The 19204-nt window shown below is 43.6% G+C and overlaps 1 protein-coding gene across 4 annotated transcripts in view; it reads right to left on the reverse strand.

Moving 5' to 3' along the window:
* esyt2a (extended synaptotagmin-like protein 2a) overlaps nucleotides 1–19204 on the reverse strand; it is a 41291-nt gene that overhangs the window by 16855 nt on the left and 5232 nt on the right. For all 4 annotated transcript variants that reach the window (XM_010883042.5, XM_020045355.3, XM_020045354.3 and 1 more), the window contains exons 3-8: nucleotides 14256–14297; nucleotides 9321–9455; nucleotides 8830–8906; nucleotides 8661–8733; nucleotides 7937–8026; nucleotides 1136–1191 (exon numbers count right to left, since the gene is read on the reverse strand). In XM_010883042.5, coding sequence (XP_010881344.2) covers nucleotides 1136–1191; nucleotides 7937–8026; nucleotides 8661–8733; nucleotides 8830–8906; nucleotides 9321–9455; nucleotides 14256–14297 — 473 coding nt within the window. The remainder of the gene's footprint in view (nucleotides 1–1135; nucleotides 1192–7936; nucleotides 8027–8660; nucleotides 8734–8829; nucleotides 8907–9320; nucleotides 9456–14255; nucleotides 14298–19204) is intronic.

Raw genomic sequence — 19204 nt, forward strand, 5'->3', positions numbered from 1 at the left:
ATGGTTCAGGAATGGTTTGAGGAACACAACAATGAGTTTAAGCTGTTGTCTTGGCCTCCAAATACGCCAGATCTTAATCCAATCGAGCATCTGTGGCATGTGCTGGACAAACAGGTCCGATCCATGGAGGCCCTACCTCGCAACTTACAGGACTTTAAGAATCTGCTGCTAATGTCTTGGTGCCAGATACCACAGCACACCTTCAGAGGTCTAGTGGAGGGCTGTTTTGGCAGCAAAAGGGGGACCTACACAATATTAGGCAGGAGGTCATAACGTTATGGCTGATTGGTGTGTGTGTGTGTATGTGTATATATATTGCCAGAGAGAGGGGAATGTCTTGTTGGCAATGGTACGTTTACTTGGCATGCTGTCGCTACCAACACACAGGACAATGCAATTAACAGATTAGATGGGCAGGAGCTTGCAAACCGCGACCTGACAACTGCTAGAAGGCTGCCAACCGGCTGTCTGCGCAAAACAATGAGGTCTTCATGTTAGCGCTGCCTCCTGGTCTGTTTGTCTTGCCTGGTTTCAAAGCCCAAATTACATCCTATTCCCTGGGTAGCACGCTGCATTGGAACAGGCCCCTGGTCAAAGGCGGAGTGCCGTTTGGGCCGCAGGCCTGTTTGTCGTCGCTGTGAGGACGGGGGTGCTTTCAAGCCTTTCACAGCAGTCAGCCCGGCTTGGGATGAACAGCTGGCCTCGTAAACCTGATCAGCCGTCATGCTTTCACTGGCAAAGTGATAGATGTCTTTTCCCTCCCCTTACATCCCTGGAACGTGTTAATCGCATTGAGAAACTGTTGCCTAATCAATCCGCCCATTCAGACTGATGACAAGATTTAATGTCTCCTTTGCCCCTAAATAGTGCATTACTTTGGTCAACTGTGGTCAAAGTCCTACGCTATACGGAGTTTGGGATGCATTCCACTAAAACGACAAAGCCATTAGCTATTCACGTGTACAGTAACTAAAAACCACGCCCTCGGAATAAACCAACGCCACAGCAAATTTCCCTACCGCGCCTGCATTGTGGGTAAGGCCAGTTCAACACCCCAGCCACGGTTGGAGATGGAACACAGGTGTGGTGACAGAAGCCACATAGCCGTGACGCACAACAAGCAGTCGTCACTTACTTCAAGCCTGGAATGTCCAGCATATTCGTAAGGCCCGTCCAGTTTATGTCCAGCAGCTGAAAAAAGAAAGAGAAAGCGTGTCTATGAGAAACAGAGAAACTTTTTTAACCAGAGGGAGATACAGTTTGATATAAGTCTCATACATAGAACACATTATGCCGCACACTTGTTTCCTCTCATTGCAGTCATATCTTTTCATTTCACAGATGCAACAACAAAAACATCTCTGTGCTTCTCATTGTACTGGAAGCACTACTGGAGGAGTACTCCTTGCACTCCCCTATGAACTGGTAATCAATAAGACAAGGTAATGCCGACAGGAAATGCCCATGATGGCTCAGCTCCATCTTTGAGTGCATCCTGTCTTTACATTTGGGCAATTAGGGATAACTGCACTGCACAGGAACAAAACAACAGATATTTCAATTTCCTGGATCAGGGGTCCGATTTAGAAACTGTTTTACCTAAATTTTTTCCCCCATTCACAGTTTTGTGAGATCCAAGTTCTGACTATGGCCATCTTTTGTCGGCTATTTAGCAGCAGGTGCCAGATGGTCGAAGATCGACACATGCCTCAAATGAGCGGTCCAAATCCCGTTCAGTCCAGAACTCGGTCGGGCTACGTACTCACCAGCTACACAATCACCACAGAATTCACAGGCGCCCAAATCTACACAAGGAGTCACAACGGTGCCACATGACAAGGCAAACCAGTCTGACGGTTCACAATGGACAGCGCTGGACCCCCGGCAGAAAATAAGACTTTGAAAGTGAATGTTCGGATAACTCGCACCCTAATGTCTTATATACAGCCAAAGCATAAATTAGAAAAAAATCACCAAAACCTCACCTGAAAACTGACAGTAATATACTCAGTAGTAGGAGCAAGTATTTCGTGGATGACCAATCGGCAATCTACAGAATGATCTGTTGACCAATCAAGTCTACATAAATGAATATTTCTACTGACTGGCATACACCCAGATTATATTGGTAATGGTGCACAACTTATTGACTTCAGGAGCTATGGGGGAGGACAACTATGACTCATTTATAACCAATTACTGGTCATCCAGAAACACAGGAGAGTTATTCTAAAATTGATGGGATTCCTGATAAGGTGAAAGAGAGTACAGCAAACAAAGTGAGTCATTTAAAAAAACTTCAAGATTGGTTATGGGACATAAGATATTATCAGCAGAAGATTTGCCAAAGGCTAAAAGGCAGGAACTTGGAAACAGCTAAACAGCTAATCAAAGTTCCTCAAGTGGAGCCCTGTTTTCCTTTAAACATCTTAAGAGCACTTATTGACAGGAGAATGATTGTATTTTGTTGGTTCCATATCTATGGAAACTGCACACAGCGACTACTGTACCTGAAATAGTTATTACTTTATCCTGAACAGTGGATATAAACATTTAATCCTTTCAAACAGCTGTCTAGATCAGAAAGCCCTTTGTTGAATCAAAGTAGCAGTGTGAAAAAACAATACAGCGAGATGGAACTCATGAGGCATTTTCACTTCAAAGGGCGAGACATGCAAATCTTATCCGTAATAACTGTTCATTCTGCAGAGGGTTTACGGAAGGGAAGGCAGAACGGAGCATGTGGCAAGCGCAGTGTGTCTGGCATTACGACACAACCCAGGAGTGTTTCAGACAGATCGCTGCGTCACTCTACTCCACAGCCTGCCAAACCTCCCCAACTTGACAGCAAACATCTCACCGGGCTCAGGAATGTGTGCCTGAACATGGCCTTTACAGACTCTCGGCCGCGGTTATAAACCGAGGAATGCTGTGCTAGCGACAGTCTCTGCGGAGTCACTGTCTGGTCTGGTACGGTTGGCATGGTGAACAACAGCCAATGGTGACAAACAGCATGGCAACTGCCAAATGGCACGATGTTATTTACAGTGCACTACTTTTTTTTGTTTTTTTGGGGGGGAGGGGGCTGGTAGAAAATAGTGCATCGAATAGGGAAAAGGGGGCTGTTTGGAATGCAGCCATTACATGCTGAGTGCCTTTAACCAAGCCAGGCGTTCTGCCGCTGAAATTCTGTTTCTCTGAGTTGTTTCTTACCAGATTGTTTACGACAGTTGAAACCTTTTTACCATAAAAGGACTGGTCTAAGTCTACCAGTGGTCATGGTTTCAAAAGACAGTCAACTAAACATTGGGTATGATGTCATGGTTTTGTCATGTGCTCATGATTGCTGTGAATGCACGGGGCCTGTATGTGGGTGTGTGCGTGCGTGTTGAGAAACAGGCTTTTATGCAGATCAGAAATTCACCATTTGGTTGACTTAAAACAGCACAAGCAGTATAAAGCTAAAACCTGCTTGAAAAGCATAATGAATGTGTCTAGGAATGACAGCTGTCACTCCGTCTACGGCAAAATTCAGGCCTGTCAATCATTTTTTGTTATCAATCGAGGAGGGTTGGGGCAAGCACAAGCTTGACCATCCTGTATTGCATGTCAATTATATTCAAGCAAGATTATTCAATCGAAACTACAAAAAAACGGGTACAATAGTATACATAATTTCAACAAAGAAATTAAATGTATATGACAAATTAAATACCTAAACTCCAAACGAAACAGGGATGGTGAACTGAAACCTCTTAAAGGAGAACAAAGGCTGATTCACACCTGGTTCTCTGATGTCTCGTCATGCAAGGAGTGGCAAAGGATGCCGTTCCCTCAATTAAAAAAGAAATGCACAACAGATTGAAAACAGGAATGGCCGATGGCCATTATCAGCGACAACAATGCTGCTTTCCACATGTGTCTGGGTAGGGCGTCAACACAGGCCTCAGTACAACAGGGCCTTAAGAGTATACCCTTGCATACCAAAGCTCGCTTATATGGGTCGGAAATGTTCGAAGGAACCCATGAGGCGTGGCGACAGGCAGGCAGGGGCGATGCGGACGCCGCTTCCTGTGTTCACCACTTCAGAAGAGACCAGAACGAGCGTGGCAAGCGGTGCCAGCGTTTACTTGAACAAAACAGAACATAAACACGGAGGGCTTCCGCTCAGGCCCTGTCAATAAGCCATTGTAAAAAAAAAACTAGAGCACGCTGTGCGGAGACTCGGGCGGTACCAACCGGTCAGACTCCAGAGAACACTGACGATCCAAAGGTTGTCATTGCGTTCGATGACAAAGAGTGATGGCAAATCTCGGTGTGATACCAACGTTTAAACAACAAGGCCGTTAAAATGGAAAGAGGAATGACTTTGCTCCAGTTGTAACCGCATTGGCACGAGAATGCCTCAGCATCGAGGAGTCCTGGGGCTGCTTTTCATCTTGGCTGGCTACGTTGCTCTGCTCTGATTTTAAAAACACACAGCTAGTACGCTAACTTACCACAGCAACGAGGCTCAACAGTGCCAACGCGTCTCTTGGCATGCTCCCCCTGGCGCTCCAGCCAAGGCAGACAAAGTTTACTGTCCAGTCCCTGGGGGTGTCGGATAAAACCGATATACTCAACATCCAGGTCAAGTTCAGGGTTAGGGGGATAAAGGTAAGTTTAGGAAACATTGTTTAAATGTTACCTATTGCCTGTAGATCGTCGGAAAAACATCTACATGTGTCATTGCTGAGCTCTAGCTTAAAAGAAAATGTTACAGACAGACAGCTGCCTATGGCTCTAAATCACTCTCATTACACCCCAGCCTGCCTCCAGGCCATTGTGGATATGCCTCAGTCTGGTCGTTTTTATCTGGATGATGAAAGTCACTATCCCTGGTGCAACACTTAGTCTGGTTCAAAAGCACCCTGACCTGTATCAGCGTCAGGCAAGTGCCCCGGGGAGAACACCCATGGCTGCAAAACAGGGCCCTTGAACACATCTCCACTGCCATGTGTTGACGAGGCACAACTGCCTCCAATCAGGCCTAGTCAGGGGCTGGACAATAGGGCTCCAGTAAAGCGAAAAAGGAACAACAGAAGAATGGGATGATGTACCACCACCCAGCATTTGTTTTGTTACTTTTCCTTCCGTTCCACCATTTATACAGCACCCTTAATAACACTGAGTTAAACATTGTGAAACCATTAAAGCACTACCTGTCCTGTACTACGTTGAATCATTGTGTCATTGTGACTCTGACACAAATATCCCTTTCATACACAGACAGAATTCCCAAGAATTTGCAATGCATGAATTTTATATTAGCTTTCATTCTACCTGTTAGGGATAAGGGAAGAAAACATGGTCAAATAAAAAAAGACCTATTCATCCTTCTTTCATTACCACATCCTTTTTAACCAAAGTAAAAGTGTCAAATGTGTGTGAATTTTTTGCAGGTAAAATGGCTTATATTGTTTAACCATAGCTCAATTTAAAATGTATAAAGTGCCCATAGTTAATTAACATTTACCCTAACAATTAAGTCATTTACCGGGCTAATCCAGGAAGAATATAAAATGCACGATGAGAAAAAAAACAAAATAAAGTGCAACATGTAAACATTGCACAAACATTGTTATACAATTGTATTATGCTACTGGTTTGCTGAAAAAGGTATGAGATGGGTTTTGGAACGAGCACCTGAAGATGCAGAAACTCTCTATTTCCAATCACAGACTACAGGCACATCGGCAACTACACACAGACACACACCTCTTTCTTTCAGCTCAATGAGATTTATTCAAGTGGCACTCCAGACAGTGTAGCCAGTTACCTTATTTGAAATACAGCTCTGGAAAAAATTAAGAGACCACTGCAAAATGATCCGTTTCTCTGCCTGATTCCAGCCTTGCTGAAGCATCCCCAGATCATCACCGATCCTCCACCAAATTTCACAGTGGGTGCGAGACACTGTGGCTTGTAGGCCTCTCCAGGTCTCCGTCTAACCATTAGACGACCAGGTGTTTGGCAAAGCTGAAAATGTGACTCGTCAGAGAAGATGAGCTTACTCCATTCCTCTACAGGCAAATCCTTATGGTCTTTTGCAAACTTCATCCTGGCTCTACTTTGCTTCTCGTTGATGAAGCTTCTAGCTTTGCATGACTTCAGCCTTGCCCCTATGAGTCTGTTTCGAACCGCCCTCGCCGTGCACTTCACCCCAGCTGCTGTTTGTTATTCTTTTTGTAGGTCACTTGATGTCGTCCTACGGTTGTTGAGTGACTTTCGAATGAGTTGACGATCATCTCAGTCAGTGGACAGTCGTTTTCGCCCTCTGCCACTCTGTAGCTTTGTTGTCCCCAATGTCTGTTGCTTGACCTTGTTCTTATGAACTGCCGTCTTTGACATTTTCAGGATGGAAGCAACCTGATACTCACAGTATCCCAGTGATGCCAGTAAAGCCATAATTGAACCCTTCTTTTCCTCATTTAAAGCTTTTCTTTTGAACTCTTTTGTCAAGCTGAATAGTTATTTTTTATTCAAATTACCTTACCAAGTTACTACTTGCACTGTTTTTGCCATCCAGCTGGTCCTATTGCAAGAGGACCGTGATGACCACAGCAGTGGTTTTTAAACTCTTCCTTGTTAAATTAGATTTGGTTCAGGTAATCACCTAATCAGTACCTCATTAAGTAAAATGAGGTTTGCCTGTGTTGGAATTTAACAGACACTAGAATGGAATGGCTGCCATACATGTAGAGTTGCTGATTTAAGAAAAATTAGGAGTGGTCTGTACATTTTTTCCAGAGCGGTATCAATTTCTTTTACATACTTTCCATACTGTCCCCCAAATAACTGTTAAAGGCTAGTTTGTACTCATATAAACATTACACAATTGTATTTTACTGGAAATACATGACAAATCCTTTAAAATTTGAAGTTATAGACTAAATGGGAGAAAACGATAAACAGGCTTTAGCAGAGATTATCACGGTTTACTGTTGAGAAATCATTAAAATTGCAGTATGAGAACTACTGGCTCTGATCCAACACTAACAGCTCTAGTTGATTTAGGGGTTAAGAAGTCTTGAGTCAGGGAGAGTGGGCTGTATAGAGTATGGATTGGACATCCACTAGATTCACCGTAGACCTTTACCAAAAAGCAACAAGACAATGACAGTCCTACGGCTTTAGAGAAAAATCAATGAGGAGTAGGCAGACCACCTACCCAATGGCAAAGACACAGCCTCGCCGCTTACAAGCACAGCGGAGGCTTAAAATAAACATAATTTGCCTTTCCCCACCCAGACCGAGAGGAGATAAGACCGATATCTTAAGAATAACAACACAGAGACACTATTTCAAACCACGAAAAAAAACATGATGTACCATCACAAAGAGGAATGATGGAGGAGTTGAGATCACGGAAAAATCTAATCGTATTAAAGTTTCAGCTAAAAATAAAAAGTCCTGAGTATTACCAGCTAGATACGTACACTTCTGTTCCAGAGCTCACCATTTCTTCAGTTCTGTTGACAGAAGAGAATCTAGCAAACAGGAAGCTACAGTGCCCATCCTGCTCTTTTCATGGCATATCTCTTTCTCCTCAGGGATCCTCTATCAAACCCTCGATCAATAACAGAAGATAAAGCACAGGAAGAAAGCTTTCAAAGAGAAGGGTATGACTACGTCACAAATTACACCCCACTCCCTATATAGTGTATCACTTTTGACCAGGGCCCATTAAATGCGGTGCACTATAGATGGAATGTAGCCATTTGGGATGCAGCCTAATTATAATTCAGGCTTGGTGGGAAATGGCTTGCTGGAACTAAAGCTAAATACAGCAGTCCTTCATGTCCAACTGTGGCCACAACCTCCTCAGAAGTCCGGCCCATGGCTGTAGTGCAGGAATCAGTAAAACAATTTATAAAAAAAGGCCCCCAATACTTACAGGCTTCTTCAGGAAGAAGACGGACAGGGCTCCAATCAATGGCATGTCTCCGAAGAGGGGCTCCATGACGACCCTCAAGACACCATGAAGCTGGAGAAAACAAGCCTGTCAGTGGTTGACCAGAAACCGAGCATGGATGGTATATAACACCACATGATTAACTGGTATGATTAACTTCATTGAATCTACTACACAGCCCTTGTAGTGAGAAGTCACTCTCTTTTCAAGGAATAGTAAAACCATACTAAAATTCTTGGAAACATTAGCTTGTTTAGAATAAATCCATTACTAATGTGGCAATCTTCAATCTGGTCAAGGCCTTCATTCTAAACACTGTCCCAAAAGTTTCAGTGAATGGTCACATGATAGTGGCAAAATAAACTGCACCATTTGTGCACCATCTCAGGCTACTGTTTCTGGCCATACAAAATGGGTTTCCAGTGGACTGCTCTGCATATCTTTGCCTCTCTGACCTCTGAACAGCAAATATGCCGGGTGTTTGCAGGGGATCCCCAATGCCAACAACGTCTACACTCATTTTCCACCTGCCCTCTCTAGGTCAAAAGTGTGTTGAAATAAACTGCAGTTTAGCCACACAGGAAGCACAAGTATGGTTAGCCTCACACGCCAGACAGATTCTCCCCAACTCGTCAACAGGTGGAGAACGTTGCAAATAGTCAGAGTAGTACGTGGATGTTCACGGGATTCCAAACCATGAGTGTACCTGTATACTTTTGATACCAGCTCTGCAGTAGTACTTCCTGATGTCGACGTCAATCTCTGTATTCCCAACAAAGCTGAAAAGACAAAACAAAACTGAATGTCATGATACTGTGCGTTGATGTGGGAGACACAAAGCTCATCCAGCAGAACGGCATGCCCTGCTACTGTACCTAATCTCCAGGTCCATCAGAATCTGGCGTTTGTCCACATTCTCTGTGTACACTTTGACACCGTTCACCCTGAGTGGCTGCAGAAAGAGAAAGAGTGAAGGAAAAAGTGAAGGAGAACAGGAAATAGAGAGGGAAAGAGAGAGCAGGAGTGAGGAGAGGAAAAAGATCCCATGGGTTGACTATTGCTTGTGTGTGCCCACACCCAAAACATTTTGTGACTGTGCTCATCCAACTACACCTAAAGCAGGGATGGATTCTCCAAGTCATCTTACAAGGTGAACAGGTTTGAAAAGTTACTAGCAGGAAAAATACCTCAGCCGTGTCCATTTTTGACACATTTTTGTCAAACAACCTACAGACCAGATTAATTTGACTAAACACCCACAAAGCGGGCTACTGAACACTTCAACAACGCTTGACTCCGACAGTGGAAACCAAATGTTGAGAAAGCAGGAAACATCTGCATGTCTCTAGCCAGACATCAGCCCTACCCTGTCCCCCATGTCGATCTTGGTGAAGCAGAAGGTGCTGAGGTGAGCGTTAGCCCCCTTCACGGCCGGCTCGATTGTCTCTCGGAAGAGCTTGTCGATGAACTGACAGATGTACGGCCACATCTGTTTCACCGTCTGTGGATGAAGGGGAGGCTCCAGGTTAGACAGGTCATATTCTTAAAAGCTTATTCAGAGGCTGGGGGTATTGGCTCTGTTCCCTGTTGCTAATTGTTCATAAAATTGAGAAGAAAGACATTCATCCCTGAGGAAAAATTCTCAGCATAACCGCCCTAGCTAACGATGATGGAAATATCCTCACAATTGCCTATTTTACATATCATTAACTCAACTGCCACATATCTCCTTAGTTAAGGTGCAGCTCTGCTCCAATTACTGGGACGTAGTGTGGTTCAGTACTGAAAGGTGCATGCTCTTCTGAATAAGAGGAAAAGCAACAGCAACACTCATGCATTGCAAATAGGTGAAGTTTACAGAAACTGTAACAGTGAGGACTCTGCCTCCCAGTGAGTTCCTTAGTCTTTGGGGACGCTGGTAGTGGGGCTAGGGGTTAGCAGAGCTCCAGATAAGGGCCTATTTATAATACTAATGCCGGCCTGCCTGCCCCCACACTGAGTCCGTTATGTAGAGCAGGGCAAGTGTAGCTGCTTCTGGGAAAGATGGCATCTGACCTGCTTTCAAATACACTGAACAAAATTATATATATTTTTGCCCCCATTTATCATGAGCTGAACTCAAAGATGTAAGACTTTCTCTATGTACACAAAAGGCCTATTTCTCTCAAATGTTGTTCACAAATCTGTCAAAATCTGTGTTAGTGAGCAATTCTCCTTTGCCAAGATAATCCATCCACCTCACAGGTGTGGCATACCAAGATGCAGATTAATTGCATGATTATTGCACAGGTGTGCCTTAGGCTGGCCACAATAAAAGGCCACTCTAAAATGTGCAGTTCCATCACACAGCACAATGCCACAGATTTTGAAGGAGTTTGCAATTGGCATGCTGACTGCAGGAATGTCCACCAGAGCTGTTGCCCGTGAATTGAATGTGCATTTCTCTACCATAAGCAGTCTCCAAAGGCGTTTCAGAGAATTTGGCAGAACATCCAACCGGCCTCACAACCGCAGACCACCTGTAACCACACCAACCCAGGACCTGCACATCCAGCATCTTCACCTCCAAGATCGTCTGAGACTAGCCACCTGGAGAGCTGCTGCAACAAACGGTTTGCAGAACCAAATAATTTCTGCACAAACTATCAGAAACTGTCTAAGAGAAGCTCATCTGCATGCTCGTCGTCCTCATCGGGGTCTCGACCTGACTGCAGTTCGTCGTCATAACCGACTTGAGTGGGCAAATGCTCACATTCGATGGCGTCTGGCACTTAGGAGAGGTGTTCTCTTCACGGATGAATCCCGGTTTTCACTGTACAGGGGAGATGGCAGGCAGCATGTATGGCATTGTGTGGGTGAGCTGTTTGCTGATGTTAACGTTGTGGATCGAGTGGTGGCGGTGGGGTTATGGTATGGGCAGGCGTGTGTTATGGACAATGAACACAGGTGCATATTATTGATGGCACTTTGAATGCACAGAGATTCCGTGACGAGATCCTGAGGCCCATTGTTGTGCCATTCATCCATGACCATCACCATGTTGCAGCATGATAATACATGGCCCCATGTTGCAAGGATCTGTACACAATTCCTGGAAGCTGAAAACATCCCATTGAGCATGTTTGGGATGCTCTGGATCAGCGTATACGATAGCGTGTTCCAGGTCCTGCCAATAGTAACTTCACACAGCCATTGAAGAGGAGTGGACCAATATTCCACAGGCCACAATCAACAACCTGATCAACTCTACGCGAAGGAGATGTGTTGCACTGCGTGAGGCAAATGGTGGTCACACCAGATATTGACTGGTTTTCGGACCCCCCCGGACCCCCCAATACAGTGAAACTGCATATTTTTATTGTGGCCAGCCTAAGGCACACCTGTGCAATAATCACGCTGTCTAATCAGCATCTTGGTATGCCACACCTGTCAATCAATCAATCAAATCAAAATTTATTTATAAAGCGCTTTTTACAACAGCAGTTGTCACAAAGTGCTTTACAGAGACACCCGGCCTTAAACCCCAAGGAGCAAACAACAGTAGTGTTGAATTTCAGTGGCTAGGAAAAACTCCCTAAGAAGGTCGAATTTTAGGAAGAAACCTAGAGAGGACCCAGGCTTATAGGGGTGACCAGTCCTCTTCTGGCTGTGCCGGGTGAGATATTAAGAGTCCAATTGGAATAATAAATAAATTTCTCTTGGCTAAATCCAGAGTATATTTGATTTTAGACTAGGTCAGAAGTATGACCAGGTGGACAAGGACAGGAACAGCAACGGTCCCCCCAAACCAGGTAATCCGCAGGTGTGGACCAGGACCTCATCTCCTTCTAAAATTTAAAATTGGAGGAAACTGAGAAAAGTTAGTAGTACATCCCTCATGTCCCCCAGCACAATAATATAGCAGCGTAACACCTTGGAAACTGAGACGGGGGGGTCCGGTGACACTGTGGCCCTACCCGGGGGAGGCCCCGACAGGGCCCAACAGGCAGGAAATCAATCCAACCACATTGCCAGGCATCAACCAAAGGGACACCCACCAACCGCAACCCCCCTGAATGAGGGCCGAGTATTGCTAGTAGCGTACAGCCCAACTGCACAAGTGCGCAATAGAGAGTCAACAACAAGCCAGTGACTCTTCCCCCGAAGGGCATTGGAGGGAGGGCATCCCAGTGGCGACGAGAGCCCACCTGGCAAGACAGCAAGAGTGGACAGTATCAAGCCTACTGGTCACCTTCACGCCCCCGGGCCAGGCTACACCTAATTATAAACCGTGCTGTAGAGATGAGTTTTTAGTAGACACTTGAAAGTTTGCACTGAGTTTGCATTTCTAACCTTAATTGGCAGATCATTCCACAGGAGTGGAGCTCTATGAGAAAAGGCCCTGCCGCCGATTGTTTGTTTAGAAATTCTAGGTACAATTAAAAGGCCTGCGTCTTGCGATCTAAGGTTACGTGTAGGTATATATGGCTGGATCATTTCAGCAAGGTAAGTAGGAGCAAGTCCATGTATAGATTTATAGGTTAAGAGTAAAACCTTAAAATCAGCCCTAACCCTAACAGGCAGCCAATGTAAGGATGCCAGGACAGGAGTAATGTGTTCAATTTATTTTGTTCTAGTTAGGATTCTAGCAGCTGTGTGCAGCACTAATTGAAGTTTATTTATTAATTTGTCTGGATAACCAGAGATAAGAGCATTGCAGTAATCTAATCTAGAAGTAACGAAAGCATGGATTAATTTTTCTGCATCAGTTTTTGATAGGAAGTTTCTAATTTTTGCGATGTTTCGAAGATGAAAATAAGCAACTCTTGAGACATATTTTATATGTTCTTCAAAGGAGAGGTCAGGGTCAAGGGTAAACGCCAAGGTTTTTTACAGTTTTTTGGGATACGACCATGCAGCCGTCGAGGTTCACAGTGAGATCTGCTAACAACGCTATTTGTTTTTTGGGTCCTAAAAGGAGCATTTCTGTTTTATTTGAGTTTAAGAGCAAGAAATTCTCTGTCATCCACTTCCTAATATCTGAAACGCATGCTTCCAAAATAGCTAATTTAGGGGCTTCTCCATGCTTCATTGAAATATATAACTGTGTGTCATCAGCATAACAGTGAAAGTTAATATTGTGATTTCGGATTACATCGCCCAGAGGGAGCATGTATAGTGAGAAAAGTAATGGGCCCAGAACCGTGCCTTGAGGAACTCCAAAGCATACCTTTGACTTGTCAGAGGATATGCCATCCACACTAACGAACTGATATCTTTCAGATAAATAAGATTTAAACCAGGCTAGAACATGTCCACGTAGCCCAATATTGGTTTCCAGTCTCTCTAAGAGAAGGGAGTGATCAATAGTGTCAAAAGCAGCACTAAGATCAAGAAGCAACAGGACGGATGCGGAACCTTTGTCTGAGGCCATTAGAAGGTCATTTGTTACCTTCACGAGTGCAGTCTCAGTACTATGATGGGATCTAAAACCAGACTGGAATATTTCATAAATGTTTTTTGTCTTTAGGAAGGCATTCAGTTGTTGGGAAACACATTTTTCTAAGATTTTTGAGAGGAACGGGAGGTTCGATATTGGCCTATAATTGTTTAATATGTCGGGATCTAGATTAGATTTTTTTAGAAGAGGCTTAATTTCCGCAATTTTTAGTGAGTTTGGTACGCATCCGGAGGAAAGGGAGCAATTTATTATGTTCAGCATTGGCTGACCTAGCACAGGAAATAACTCCTTAAGTAATTTTGTAGGAATCGGGTCTAGCTGAGAGTTTGTGGGTTTAGAACTCATTACAAATTTTGTAAATGTGTCGAGCGATACGGTATCAAAAAACACCTGTGAGGTGGATGGATTATCTCGGCAAAGGAGAAGTGCTCACTAACACAGATTTAGACAGATTTGTGTACAACATTTGAGAGAAATTGGCCTTTTGTGTACATAGAGAAAGTCTTACATCTTTGAGTTCAGCTCATGATAAATGAAGGCAAAAACAAAAGTGTTGCATTCATAATTATGTTCAGTGTAATATTTGAAATGATTTCGAATGATTAATCAGGGTTTGACTGAACTTGCCTTGCATGCAGGACTAATTGGATATTACCAGAATTAAGATAAGGATTGACAATCTGGTACCCCCAGCAGGCTAAAGTAAACACAGAGTATCATAGAGATTTTTCAAACATGTTTGCGATGGGTTCTGGTTGGCATAGTGCAAGGTGACCAAATCCCGTTCCTGGACAACTCCCCCCGTTAGCTCTAAAGGGCTGGGCAGCCCCGTTGTAAGACCGCCATGAAACTGGTCAGTACCTTGTTGAGCCATTCCACCCTTTCCACGTCTGGGAAATTAACCTGAAATGACAGAGAAAAACACAGATCTGTTAATGTCCCTTCACAATGTCAGATGAGCGAAGCTGTGAGGAAAACAAAAACAGTGTCATGACATCATTAATAAATGCCTCTGTGCTAAACCATTAATTCAGAAGATTAGGGCACACAGCCAATAAGCTACCTAGCCACACCAACAACCACAGGTGGTATTTCAACAAAATAATCATTTCAAGAGATTAATATTATTTTGAATGAATGGTACACTGGAGCGATTTTTGGACCTGGACAAGGTTAGGATACACTGGAACCAGCAATGTTGTCAAATTGTGTTTGAGGAAAACCAGAATGTCAGGAAGACTAAAGGGGAAATTGACAATAACAGAACTGACATGTTCAACAGGATACATCAATTTCTGTTTTAAAACAATGAAGCGATACTAAGATGAGTCGGTAACAATATTTTGAGCCTGTAGATGCTCTACAGATAGTCAGTGTACTATCTATCTACAAACCCTAACCCTTACATATATCCTAACCCTAAACTTTATTAGATCCCTAAAATAAAGTGTAACCGATTAGTCTAATTACACATATGTGACACAAAACACACCACCTTCCTTTCGGAGGCAGTATTTTTATGTTTTATGTTGCCATCCATTATCTTCAGTTGTCTATTCCTTGTTAGTTTCAGATCCACCTCACAGGATCTGCCAACAAAAAATGTCCGGACAATGAGTCCTGTTAGTTCTCAGCTGCACAGTGCACAACACACACAAAAGCAGGCCTGACGGAGGAACAACCAGCCCCGCCAAAAAAGAAATCACCCAACAAATCTTATCGTAGGGCTCTGATATCTGTGCCTGTGTAGGAGGCTGAAGCAGATTAATGATGACTAGGTGGTTTTTATAGAAGCACCTCTAAAAGTCAGAGGAGGAGGAAAGTGCTGATTCTGTGCTGGAATGGCAGTCTCAGGCTGACAGCATCAGCCCAGCAGCTATTTAAGATTGCCAAGGAGGGGAGTCAACTGGGACAGCGAAGCACTTGGTCATTACATAACTCCCAGACAGAAAGAGCGTCAGCAGACAGGCTTAGGATTAATCTCAAATGGTACCCCATTCCCTATAAAGCATACTTCTTTGACCAGAATCACCAATTAATAGAGTGCCATTTGGGGCCTACAAACAGTTAAGATTAATCTACCTGGGCCTATTTCTAGGAACTCAACTACAAATCAATTGGCCCTGGGCAGGGTCCTTAGGAAGAACTTGACACTGATTAGGTGTTATACACTGTTAATTAGCACCACTGGCCATCCCAGGTGCTTATTTTATGGTATTTGTTTTAAAGAAATCATCATCAAGCGTTTTGGTAGTAGTACTTGAATAATACATAGTACATATAAATGGAGGGGAGGGGGTAAAATAGAAACACCAGACAATAACTAGCAACACAATGATTGAATGAAACTTGTGTTTCCCTCACTAGTGGATTAGCAATAGGAAAGAATAACAGGTCGATACTAGACGTGTATTTAGGGGAGACCTCACCCTCGAGCTCTTCAAATACATACAGTAGGTATGTTATTTGACTGGAATATCCTCAGTTTACATAATAAAATTCAATATCAACCTCAAATAGCCAGGCCAAGAGTCTGTATAATATCGGACAATCACGTCGTTTTGTTTTCCTTGACAACCCGCATGACATGTCACAAAACAAGGAAACTGATTCATTGTACACATTGAGTTCCCGCTTGTTAGAGCCACTGACAGACTATTCCTCTCTCCTTTCACGTGTCTGTGGACAAACAGAGTTGGCCTAGCAGCGGATTGCTGCATGCTCCTACACAGCACAGCGAATGGAAAAATGAAGCAGAGTTTCTTCACTATTATCCTCACAGGGGAGTTGAACCAGCAGCTCTGACTCATGGTCAAGTCATTTCCTGGTTTAACTCTATAAACAGTCAGTGAAAAATGGTACCCAACTAACTAATGGTACCCAACTGAAAATGCCCTGACTTTGATGGCAAAGGGAGAGAAATAAGACTGCACAACAGAGTAGAAATTTAAACTGACTGACAATTCACAGTGCTATGGCTAAAACCCTATGTAACATAACCAAGTGGGTTATTTAAAATGCAAATGTAACCACGAACAATCGTAACCAGCACGAGGATACAGATTAGGCTTCACAAAGCTTAGTTTCATCTTTTTCTATAAATATAAACCAATGCAGGGGGGGCCTACTGTATCCATCTCAGCAGCCAATGGGAATGAAGCCATTGGACTACCCCCTCCTTATGACAGCTCGTCTGGGTCAGTTCTGCTGGGGTGAATCCCAAACGGCACTCTGTTCCCTACAGCGCTTAGAGCCCTGGTCAAAAAGTAGGTAGGCCCTAGACAGCTCATGGGAGTCACACTGGACAGGAGGAATCGTGGAACAGCTGGTTGGAAATCCAGAAAGAGGCAACTGGCTTGAGGTCATTGTTTCCTTCACAGAGACACACGCACGCACGTTGTGGTGGGCGGATATGCACAGCCACAAGAGCAATTTTCAAGATTAACCAACCGGTTAGATTAAATTGGTGCTTTTTGGGATTATGCAATCTATGAAAGGGATGAAAACGATAATAACGCGCTAAATAATAATGAAAATATAACACGGACACGCTTTTCATCTAGCACTCAGAAGCACTTGTAATGTTGTTGCCAAAAATATAACAAGTAGACAAGAAATACCCTCAGTGCAGAGAGTTTGTGAGTTGTATTAATTCAGATTGACGCAATTTGCTTGAAATGAAGTGCCAAGTAGCTATCAATCCCACTCAAGTATCCCGTTTGCCTACTAGGTCAAAAGTAATTGTGTCAGAGGTAGCCTGAGAGAGGTACAGGTCAAAAGGGACAACTCTGACCCAAGTCAAACAGAATGCGCACGGTCGGCACTTTACACTACCATGGATAGTAGTCAGATAGTGAAATATGAATGGTGGGGCCCCGTGGGGGTCAATGGGCCAGGACAAGACATATCGCCATCACAAGACAGTTGCTCCAGCCTATATTTAGGTGGGGCGGGATACATAACCACAGTGACCAGAGAGAGGGGCATTCTGGGGAGTATTGAATCAAAGCGCTTCACAGACCATTGTGTAAAATGTTCTACATTATCTGCCGTGCCATGAGTGTGACATTACCCAGGTTCTATACAATACAGCCTCAAGTGCAGTACAGCCTGCAGCAGGCTCAACAAGGGCAATGCAAACAACCCAGGAAAAGGATTTGTCTAAGTGTGGCTGGCACACTCGTTAACAAAGAGCAAAACATTTTTGTAAAAATAGCTTGCCGTAAGCCTTTCTGTCACCGCTCATGTCACAAATCAGTGACAACCAGAAGGTCCGCTTGTTTAGTGTGTTTAGTTTTTCCTCCTTAAAAAACCGTGATGACAAACGGACAAAGTGTCTGGTTTTCTGACTGTCTAATGAAAGGTGGTTGTGTGGAGGAGGTTCCAGCCATATGCGATCGCGGTACACTACATCTCCCAGTGGCCAATGGGGCTGGACAAATGTCACGGCTCCCCTGAGTCACAGTGTATGAGAAAGCACAGGACTCGCATTGTTTTACGTTATAAGGCCGGGCCCACACTTTACTTCCTGCTGAGTCAGAGTGAGAGCGAAGGAGCACAATGCTCTGTTCAACATGCGTTTTCAGTTTTCCTCTGGTCTGCCAGTCTTTCAGCACATCAGGGGGAGAGCCTCTACCATTGTCGTGACAACGCCACATTAGAGTGAGATAACCTGAAAAAAGACAGGAAGAGGATAAACCATAGAGAGAAGAAAGCAGACTAAAATGAGAAAGATTCAATCGAAAGAGGGGGAGGGGAAGTAACAGGGAAAAAGAGAGAGAGAGATGTTTAGACAACGGCATCTCACTAATCATCATCATATTTGGGAAGGAATGTAGCTAATGTTGTCTGTTTGATTCTAGTATGTTGACAGTTTGAGCAAATATTTCCACCAGAAAGTCTTTCATACCTGAACTGAGGCCCAGTCATCTATAAACCTAAAGGCCCGTCATGACTGGACCTGACTAATGCACAGCACATAATGCTCCTGTGGCAATAGCATGTACTGGGTATGCTTGTCACCGCCAGGGACATAAAGGGACACAGACCATTCCTGGGAGCTTTTTGAAGTGTGTACGGGTTCATTATCCTGCTGGAAGACCCATGACCTTTGTCTGAGACCCGGCGTTCTGACAATGAGTTCAACATTGGCCTCCAAAATGCCTTGCTATGCTCCTGATTAGGATCAGGATGCTGTGCATATGCTCATAGCACTTAGTGAAAAGGTCAGCCAAGCAGCCCGAAAACATCACGGTTTGACTGTGGGGAAGGTGAATGATTTTCATAATGTACTTTCATCTTAAAGTAAAGGAGCCAACTTGAAATCTAATTATTTCTAACTACTTCTAAAAGTGTCATGAGTATTGTGTGAGTTTTTCTTTGTGTAATTAACCAATTATTCTAATAAAAAAATTGTCAGATGCAAACAAAAAAAGACATATTGAAAAGCAAAAGATTTTTGAATTCCAACAGTTTTCTAAAAGAGATGGGGCATTATTTAAAGAAAATGCAATGGTTCCATTTTGGGCTGTCACGATATCAGAATTTCATTACGCAACCCTAACCCTATTGTGGCCAAAATAATTCACAATAACAATTTTATTGCGATATCTAAAGAACATGTGAAGGAAAAAAAACAGTGCTATCAGTCATCTTCAATTTGTTTATTGTGTGTTTTTTCTCTTTTTTGGCAAATTAATTACACTCAAAGTATGAGTGTAGGGAGGTGGAGAGAGTCTGTAACCATAAATGTACAAATGGAAAAAAACTAGAAAAGGAACCGGGCAAGCCCAATTCAGCAGGCCCACGAT

This window comes from Esox lucius, chromosome 3 (assembly GCF_011004845.1).
Source record: "Esox lucius isolate fEsoLuc1 chromosome 3, fEsoLuc1.pri, whole genome shotgun sequence".
Classification (NCBI taxonomy): Eukaryota; Metazoa; Chordata; class Actinopteri; order Esociformes; family Esocidae; genus Esox; species Esox lucius.